General features: G+C 32.7%; 1 protein-coding gene across 1 annotated transcript; it reads right to left on the bottom strand.

The window, feature by feature from the left end:
• Window positions 1-442: 442 nt before the first annotated feature.
• LOC127791718 (heavy metal-associated isoprenylated plant protein 46-like) lies at window positions 443-943 on the bottom strand. The gene is made up of 2 exons (XM_052321695.1): window positions 859-943; window positions 443-762 (listed from the first exon to the last, which is right to left on the bottom strand). The coding sequence occupies exons 1-2, from the start codon at window positions 941-943 to the stop codon at window positions 443-445; spliced, it is 405 nt and encodes a 134-aa protein (XP_052177655.1).
• Between the last annotated feature and the right edge of the window lie 10,131 nt (window positions 944-11,074).

Here is an 11,074-nt window from a genome sequence, read left to right on the forward strand (position 1 = left end):
GGGTTGTAAATTTTGATACTGTTGGAGGGTAAGATAGTAATTTACCTAGTCAACTCAAAAAGCTCCATAAAGCTTCTTTGCAAAAGCGAGTGGTTGATGGCTTCTCCAAAACGCTGTTGGTTTAGCGTTTCAGCTATTGCGACATCCAAATTGATAAGATAACAAGCTTCATAGCTTATAAGCTAAATGAAGCGCTTATAAGCAATCAAACGCATTGCCAAACTAATTGATAATAAGTCCAAGTTGTAATCTATCTCACTTTTAAGATCAATCCTTATTAATGGTTACTTTTTTAGACGATTTATGGTTAATCCTATAACAATTTTTGTGACGATAAATAACATCATAAAACAATAAATTTATTCACTATCAAAAGTAATTATATATCTATTTCTTTATTAGAATACAACCCTTGTAATGACTTCTTGATTTGTTCATTTCCTCACAAGATGGAGCACAAGGATGGTTCATGGCAATACCTAACTTCATCAACATAAACAGGCAAACTACAGCTGCTTCCATATGCTGGGCGGTAGTAATTACAATTTGGCGTGGTGTATTGCACTATGGGCTCCACCGTTTTCTGGCCATCTCCTCCGGCTCCGACGTTGTCGTTCTCCCCCTCCGGCTCCGGCGACTGGACGCTCACCAGCTCGGCGTAGCCCACTTTCTTCCTCAGCAAGGTGGTCAGCGCCACCGAGTCGATCCCATCTCCGACCACCACTATCTGGTCCTCCCCATTCAAGGCCACCTCTTCCACCCCTTCAAATTAATCAATCATCCAAACATGCACTGAATCAACTCGATCGGCTCAAATCATGAGATCATGTGATATATATAATATATATACATACATACCAGTAAATCCAGCTGCAGTGGTGAGGACTTTGGAGCGAGACTTGTTGCTCTTCATGCAAAATTTAATGACCACCTTTCGCTGCATAATTGTTAGTTTGTATATATTTATAAATACATATATGTGCAATTAATTAAAATTAATTAGTATATAATCCAGATAGTAATTGAAAGCAGAAGTGAAGTTAGTGTCTTGTTAATTTTGATCAGAATGTCACTTACCTTCATCCTAGAGAGAGAGAGAGAGAGAGAGAGAGAGAGAGAGAGAGATGGCAATGCCTAGCCCTCCCAGAGTCCCATGCATCCATATTTATATACACAGAAGATGGTTGGGCAGATTTACATGAGCCAAGATCTGCCGTACCCCTTGGCCGTACCTCCAATGCATATCATTCACGCCACCCAATTAACATATGTCATCAAAATAATAATTATTTAAAAAAATATAAAATTAATATATGATCAATAATACACATATATATTTTTTTGCATCATCCAAATGAAGGGACCAGTTTTGCCCACGTTTCACGTGTCTATCTTTATGTACGGTTCATAATATGTACGGTTCAGTTTTGGGTCTTAATTAAGTCGCCAAGTTGATATTATATTTTTTTATATATTTATTTAAGTATTTTATTATTTTAATTATATTCATGTACTTACATTTTGTTGTATAAAATAAAATGATAAAATGAGATAAGTCAGCACTTTAGGTAAAAATTTTAACTAATTTGTCAAGTTTAATATTACAAACCCAAATCCCTGTTTTATTTTATTCTAATATTCTCTTATTTTTTTCACCAGACATATTATAATCCTTTGAACATGATCTAGCAAGGGAGCATTAACCCATTGAAAGAAATTGCAAGCACCATCTATCTACATTTTTTTGCAAAATTAAAGACCTATTAATAAAAAAATCTTAAATTTACAAAAATAAGGTACACATCAAAATACACAGAATTTAAATTAATTCTAAAATATAGGTAAATGGGTATAATCAAAATAATAAAAAATATAATTTTTCACAAGAAAACAAATAAAGTCAAAGTATAGGTGTTAAATTGAATTGAAAATATAAATTTAAAGATATAATTAAAATAATAAAAAATTCAAATCACCTTATAAAATAAACATGAAATGAGGGAGATAAAAATATAAATTTAGTCTAATTAACAACTACAAAGCTGATATGTTATCCCGTCAAACCAAGCAAGCAGGGGAGCTGGTGTGTGTGGGCCCACCATTCCTCCATGGGGCCCACGCCCCCTCTCTCAAATTATTTGAGTCTTAATTAAGGTTGCTTTCCCACAGCTTTTTTATTAGGTTTTAAAACTAAATCACGACTTAGAGCATCCCAAAGTCTACCATAAATAATCATCACATCTTCCACTAAATTATATTTATAATTTAGTTCATTTATATTTAAATTTGCTGAGATTTAAAAATAATGCTTAAATTCTTTGTATTTTTTTTTTATTATTTCAAGACTCCTCAAAAAGAAAAAAAAAATGACCTATCAACAAAATAGTTAAATAAATTATCTGAATCTCTAAAAATATTTATAAATTATATAAAATCTCCATATAAATAATTAAAACAAGAAGTCAATTGTCGATCGATATGAGTTTAACTTAGGGGTTTTTCTGAGAGTCGCTTTAGTTTGATTTTGCCTAAATCTTTTACTAGCACATCGGTTTTGATTTGATTTTACGTATACAATTAATTGTAACTTATATTTTGATTTTTTCAAATATTTTAAAAATATGAGTAAATTTGAATTAATATTTTACGCAATTAAGGTTTATAAATAACATTTGAACAATATTAAATAATTTAGGCTATGCTATGCAATAACAACATTTTATTAGTAATTAAGGTTAAATTTCATGAGTTAATGACATTAACCCATGAAATTTCATGGGTTACAACATTTGTTAACATTCTATATTAATAGTATATATTTTATGGGTTAATGACATTAAAAATTAACCCATAAAATATAAGTCACAAGGTTTTCTGTATTTGTGAGAAGAAAATGATTGAATAAGCGCTATGAACATCCAAGTTCAAAGTTAAGGGTGTGCAATCATTATAATCAAATCAAATTGATTAAAAATTATTAATCAAATTGAGGCATATAATCGAACTGAACTGAACAAGTCATATAAACTAACAGAAATAACTAAAATCGAATTAACCAAATTTTGAACCGTTATAATCAAATAAAAAATCTTACCAAAAAAACTAAACCGAACCTAATAAAAGAGGATTGGCTTGTCAGTTCGATTTGATTTTTTAATTAATAATGCTAAAAAAATTGAATTGAATAATCAAAATTCTTAAAAGAAATAATTAAATTGAAACTAATAACCGAACTGAATTGAATAATTAAAAATCTTAAAAAAAATAATCATATCCAACTGTTACTCATGAAAAATCAAACCGAACGAACAAATTAACATCGTGGCACATGCCGTGGTCAACGAAGAATAGAGATAATTTCTACCCCTGCTTTTTGAAGAATTTGCGACATTGACAAAAAGTAAGCCATGTGCTTCTGTTGCCAACCAAATTCCCAGCATCTGTTAATTTGTGTGAATAAATTATAGCACTTTTTGGTAGTTTGCATGTGATTTTTAATTGGTTTAGGAAAGGGTGGTCATTAATCCATAAAATACATTTTATGTTTATTTATGTGACTTATATTTTATGTTCATTTATGTCATTAACCTATAAAATATATATTATTAATGATGACACTGTTAGATTCGAAAAGTCTATGGCAAGTACCAAGAGGGGGGTAAATTGGTGTATTAAATTTTTATTTTTTTGATAAAAGGAGATGTTGTCTATAAAGACTGCAATTTCGTTAAACCTCAAGATCTTGAAATAGTATGATGAGATATCAATCGTATAAAGACAATCTCGTTTTTACAAAAGAAAACATAAGAATGAAAAATATGAAATCTTTTTTAATGAAAAATGTATGAACCAAGAAGGAAATAAAGAGATACTTGAATGGATAAAGAGGTGAAAATCACAAGAACAAGATAACACAAGGATTTATAGTGGTTCGGCTTAACTAAACCTAGTTCACTACCTTAGCTACTCACTAAGAATTTTCAAACAAAATACTATAACTCTCTTATCATGCCGAATAGGCCCTACAGCATCAAGATAGGAAGATACAAACCTCTTGCTTAAATAAGCAAGCCCTCTAGCAAACTTAGGTAATAAAACCCCCTACTTTGACAAGTAGGTCCTCTAGCTATACAAACTAGGAACACAAGAAATGATATAAGAGATTAGTTTGCCCACTTAGTTACAATGTAATCAAGAATAAATACAAGCTTAAAAATTATGCTTTGAAACAAATAAAATACAAGCTTTGAGAGCAAGAGACTTAGGGCACAATTGAAGCACGATTGATAAGCACTTGGGAGCTTGTAGATAGATTGCTTTAGTTAATCGAATTCTTCTTCTTGACTTGCATTTATAGAGGTTTGAAAGAGAAAACTTGAAATCATCTCGTTGCAAGTGGAGAGAACACTTGAGAGTAGTGGTCACTAGTCGTTAAAAGCTGTCTGCGACAAACCGGTCGACAACTTCATATAACTGGTCGATAGTATAGATTGAAATATTTAAACACCGGTCGACAGGAAGGGTAAAGCGGTCAACAGGTTCTCAAGACCGGTCGACAGGTCAATACGTAGAGGCGGTCGACAGCAAACAATTGAAAGCATGTTGTTTAGCCGGTCAACAGCCTATATGTCTTAACCAGTCGACAGCTTGGCATTTTAAAGCAACCGGTCGACAGGCTTATATCACCGGTCGACAGCTTCTTATACATTTGAAAATAGAAGCTATTTCTGTTTATGAATTTTACACGGCAATTTTAAGACCAATAGATTGGAACATAATGAGACCAATGGATTAAGACAAAATATGATAATTTTGCTATGATATAAATATGAAAGATTGTTTTTGATTTACTTTGATTTAATTTAAATAAGATAACTTGTTTAGAAAAATAGTTTGAAATTGAATTTATTTTCATATCATATATGTATAAGTTTGGTCGACCATCAAAACCAAAACATCAATATCATCAATCTCTCCCTTTTTGATGGAGACAAAAACTTTTTAAACTTGCTAGCAAAAAATCAATTGTAATATCAATCTCAATTTCAAACTACCTTCTCCCCCTTTTTTTGTCAGTAATCAAAAAGAGATGTCTTACAAGCGAAAAGCTCCCCCTTAATTATAGGCTCCCCCTTAAAATGAGATAAACAAAAACAATTTCAATTACAAGAGCATATAGATATATAGACAAACCATCAATATCCAAAACATCAAGAGCAAAAAGATAACATTACCAAATTTAAAGCATTAACAAGACCAAGTGCATAGGTTCAAAGACTAAAAACTTCAATAAAACATAAAGAAATGCCATATATGAACCAAGATAAAAGCATCCTGTTGATTAAGGATCTGCTGCAGGAGGTGGAGATGACGTTGATGTGGCTGGGGGTAGACGAGATAGGATGAGCTCCATGAGGTTGCAAATCTCTCGAACCTCTCCTAGAAGGGAATCAACTTCAGCTCGAAGGGTAGCAATCCCATGAATCACAAGGTCATTTGGACGATAGGATGGCTCGACAAATGCATGAGATGAAGAGGCATGCATAGGAGATGGAGGAGGGATGAAAGATGTAACATGAGGCTCAGCTATAAGAGGAGGAGCATCTTCATGTTCAGGTGAGGAGGGCGCACCTCGCTTCTTAGACTTAACCCAATTTCTGTGTTTATCTTCTTTGTATCCCATACGTCCTAAGATCTTACTATTTAGGACTTTGGAGGGTTGAATCATAATGCGGCGAGAGTTAATAAGGGTTGCACTATCGATTTTAGAATCGAGGATTGAGCTAATAAGCATGCTATAAGGGAGAGTCTTTTGTTTGTTAGTGAATGCACCAATCATTTCACTCACAATTAGGGAACACAGGTTGATCTTTTGTCGAGTCATAATGTGAAACATGAGCCATACATCTTCTTTAGTAACTTGGGCAAAGTTACCTCGTCTTGGCACAATGAGTTGAGCACAAATGAGGTGCAAGAGATGACCCATTAAAGATAATTTGGATGATAAGTCAATATAACATAAAAGAGACTCATCTTCAAAAATGGTTTTTGATGCAAGATCATGATTGAACTCAGTAGGATTGTAGATGAGGCCTTCATTTGGAATGTGAGAGAAAGAGTTTATGTGTTTGGCGTCTATGTTGATAGAATTTCCATATATAGACTTTGGTTTTGAATCTAGATTGAGAAACATAGCCGTGAATGGTGTTCGATGCATTGTAGTAAAATGTTCTAACGACATCCACATAAACTTCTCTATGTAAGGAAATAAATGGCAACCAACCAAAACTTTCTAGAGTACCAAGGCATGGAAATCTAATAGACTCTAGGAAATTTAGAACAAGAAATGATTCTAGAATGACTTCACGAGAGACAAATAGAGTAGTAAAGCGACTAAGATTAGTCGGATTGCTTACTAACCGTTGAATTTCTGTGGGTTCATGTGGATGGTCTTCTTTCGCGGCTTGAGGACGTTTGGTGTGAGCCATTGAGATAAGCGAAAATGGAAGAAATTGATGTAATGGAGATTACTATGGGGGTTGATCGAGCAAGAGGAAATGGAGAAAAGAGTTTATTTGCCAAGAGAAAAACAAGTGAGAAAATAGGGTATGAGGGTAACTCGACGGTTGTCCGATTTTTATAAATTTCGACAGAAGCGGTCGACAGGTTGAGTCCGGGCGGTCGACAGTATGGTCATGATCGGTCGACCGTTATGATGGTTCAAAAATTAATTTAAGCCTATTAAGCGGTCAACAGGCATTGTGAACCGATCGAATGCTAATTTAATAACCAGTCGACAGTATTATTGTGACCAGTTGATAGTATTATTGTGACCGGTCGACCAGTTCTCAGAGGCTATTTAAGAAAAGAATAAAAACATTGTGTTTTGGAAATACAACATTTATACATAATTTTGTATATTTAATTATCACACAACATATAACATGTACATTTAAGATACATTACTATACCAATGAAAATCATGAAGATATTATGTTAAGATATGATCATTCCTAGTTTACTTCTAAAAATTTCAAATTTGTTTTTATCCAAAGGTTTAGTAAAGATATCAGCTATTTGATGGTTTGTATCAATGAATTCTAATGTTATGTCTCCTCTTTGAACATGATCTCTAATGAAATGATGTTTGACTTCAATGTGCTTAGTTTGGGCATGAAATACAGGATTTTTGGTCAAGGCTATTGCATTTGTAGTGTCACACTTTATTGGTATATTTCTAAGTCTTATGTCATAATCTTCTAATTGATGCTTCATCCACAAGACGTGAGCACAACAACTTCCAGCTGCTACATACTTAGCTTCGGTAGAAGAGAGTGCAACAGTATTTTGCTTCCTACTAGACCAAGATATCAATGAGTTTCCTAGAAATTGACATGAGCCACTGGTGCTTTTTCTATCAACTTTACATCCATCATAGTCAGCATCGGTATAGGCTTCAAGATAATACTCATTTGACTTGGGATAAAATAGCTCTAGATGAGACGACCCTTTTAAGTATCTAAAAATTCATTTTACTGCTTTTAGGTGAGACTCTTTAGGGTCGGATTGAAATCTTGCACATAAGCAAACACTAAACATAATATCTGGCCTATTTGCTGTTAAATATAATAATGATCCAATCATGCTTCTAAACAGCTTATTGTCCACCTTTTGTCCTATCTCATCTTTGTCCAAATATGATGAACCACTCATAGGAGTAGCTATAGGTTTGCTATCTTGGACATTGAATTTCTTAAGAAGGTCTTTAATGTATTTTTGTTGAGATATATAAATCCCTTCATCTTCTTGTCTAATTTGTAATCCTAGAAAATATTTCAATTCTCCCATCATGCTCATCATCACATAGAGATTTATTTGCTGATCCAAAAATAATATCATCAACATATATTTGAACTAATAGAATATCTTTGCCTTGTGTTTTTATAAACAATGTTGTATCAATTTGCCTTCTTTTGAACTCTTTTTCTATAAGAAATTTGCTAAGTCTCTCATACCAAGCTCTAGGGGCTTGTTTTAAACAATAAGGCTTTGGAAAGTTTAAACACATGATCCTCAAGTTTCGGGTCCTCAAAACCTGGGGGTTGTTCCACATATACTTTCTTATTTATATAACCATTTAAGAAAGCACTTTTGACCTCCATTTGATATAGTTTAAAATCTTTGTAGCATGCAAATGATAATAGCATTCTTATGGCTTCAAGCCTAGCTACGGGAGCATAAGTTTCATCATAATTTATTCCTTCTTCTTAGCTATATCCTTGAGCTACTAATCTAGCTTTATTTCTTGTAACAATTCCATTTTCATCCATCTTATTCCTAAATACCCATTTGGTTCCTATGGTTGGATGATCTTTAGGTCGTGGAACCAACTTTCACACTTTATTTCTTTCAAATTGATTCAACTCTTCTTGCATAGCTACGATCCAATTTTTATCATTCAAGGCATCCTTAATGTTTTTAGGCTCTATTTGAGATATAAAGGCTACATATTGACATTCATTTCTAATAAATGCTCTTGTCTTAATTCCTTTAGAAGGATCACCTATAATGTCATTTTCTTCTACATATTTTCTTTCTCTTGGAAATGATGGTTCTTTTTCTGCTTGAGAAATAAGCTTTTCATTTTGGCTTTTGTTTTGATGATCTAATGAGAGCTTTCTAAGATTTTTGCTTAATTCATTTTCATCTTCTTCTCGATATTTTTGGATAATAGAGTTTGTATCATCAACTTTTACTTGAATAGTTTCTTCAATTACTAATGTTTTCTTATTGAATACTCTATATGCCTTACTTAGTACTGAGTATCCTAAAAATATGCCCTTATCACATTTTGAATCGAATTTACCTGAGGCATCTTTATTATTTAGAATAAAGCATTTGCTACAAAAAATGTGAAAGTATGAAATATCAGGTTTTCTTCCTTTATATAGTTTATATGGGGTTTTCTTTAAGATAGGTTTTATGGAAACTCTATTTAGAATATAACATGCTGTATTTAGAGCTTTTGCCCAAAGATTTTTAGGAAGATTTTTGTCACACAACATGGTTTTAGCCATTTCTTGAAGAGACCTATTTTTCCTTTCAACTACTCCATTTTGTTGAGGGGTTCTAGCACAGGAAAAATTATGTTCAATACCATTATCTTCACAAAAATATTTAAAGTGTTCATTTTCAAATTCTCCTCCATGATCACTTCTAATATTTGAAATACATATTCCTTTGTCTTTTTGAACTCTTTTGCAAAAAATTTCAAATTGTTTGAATGTTTCATTTTTAGTAGCAAGGAAAATTACCCAAGTAAACCTAGAGTAGTCATCTACAATAACAAGAGTATAATGTTTTCCTCTTAGGCTTTGGGTTCTCATAGGACCAAAAAGATCTAAATGAAGCAATGCTAGAGGCCTAGAAGTTGAGATATTATTTGAGGGTTTGAAGGAAACACTTATTTGCTTGCCTTTCATGCAAGCATCACAAATGTGATCTCCTTCATATTTTAACTTAGGTAGACCTTTAACAAGATCATGTTTGATAATTTATTCATAAGATTCATACTAGCATGACCTAATCTACTATGCCATAACCAAGTATTTTGAGATATGGTGGATACTAGACATCTTTCTACACTAGATAAGGATAGGTCTAGGTAAATTATGTATACATTATCAATTCTATTACCTACAATTTTCATTTTATTTGTTTTCAAACATGATACCTCACATGCAAAGGTGTTAAAACACACTTTATTTCCATTGTCGCACAATTGACTTGTACTAATTAAATTATGTTTAAGACCATCTACCAAAGCAACGTTTTCAAGCACAAAATTTGGAAAACATATAGAACCAATACCACGAATTTTACCTTTTGAGTTGTTACCATAGACAACGTTACCTCCTTGTTTGTAGGTGATATTGTTGAAGAGTCGTTCATCTCCGGTCATGTGTTTTGAGCAACCACTATCAAGAAACCACTTGCTTCTCACAACATTTTTGTAGCAAGAGCAACCTGTCACACAAGCAATCAAGTTGCTTCCTTTAGTACCCAACCCTTTTTGGGTCCATTCATGTTAGCATATAACTCTTTTTTGGTACCCAAATTTGCTTATATCTATGTGGGTTGTTTCTTATAAAATATTTGTTGATAGAATGATTATGTCTCCCACAGTAATAACATGTGATCCTATTCCTTGAAACGTATGGTTTACAAAAATGATCTTTTGGTTTTTGATACGAAGCTTTTACAAAAATGGTTTTGCTTTGTGTATCTAAACATGGATCAAAACCTAGGCCTTGTTTATCTCCAAAGCTTCTTTGAGCTCCTAGGATGATTTCAAGTTTCTTTTTCCCTTCAACAAGTTTTTCTAAGGATTCCTTTAAGTCAAAATTTTGTTTAGTTAGAGTTTCTTTTTTACTTTCTAGGTCCTTTTTCTCACTCATCCAAGAATATTTTTCTTCTTGCAATATTCTTACTTCACTGTCTAATGATCTTGAATTCTTTTTGAGAACATTGTATTTGAAACTAACTTCTTCAAACTCATTCATAATTTCAGTTAATGCATCTTGTAATTCTACAAGAGTGAAATTCACGGATTAGAAGAACTTACCTCTTCAATATTTTCCATGAGACAAAGGTTAGCAACTTCTTCATTTTGATCTTCATCTCCTGAGGAGAAGTCATTCTCGCTCCATGCGGCTAAGGCTTTCTTCTTTTCTTTCCACTTCTTTTTTTTCAAGGAAGGACATTCGGATCTTACATGACCTTCTTTCTTGCATTCATAACATTTAATTTCTTTAGTATCTTTTTCTTTTTGTTCATTATCTTTCTTAAAATGCCTTTTTTGATTGAATTTTTGATTTCTCATAAATCTATTGAATCTCCTAGTAAACATTGCAAAGTGCTCGTCCTCACTATCTTGTGACTCTTGATTGTCGGTCTCTACCTTAAAGGCTATGCTCTTAGTCTCTACTCTTTGATTCATCTACATCTTTCTTTTCATCAAAATTTCATGAGTCATAAGTGAACCTAACAAGGTATCAAAGGTTAGAGTATCTAG

The sequence above is a fragment of the Diospyros lotus genome, chromosome 15, assembly GCF_014633365.1.
Source record: "Diospyros lotus cultivar Yz01 chromosome 15, ASM1463336v1, whole genome shotgun sequence".
NCBI classification, from domain to species: Eukaryota; Viridiplantae; Streptophyta; class Magnoliopsida; order Ericales; family Ebenaceae; genus Diospyros; species Diospyros lotus.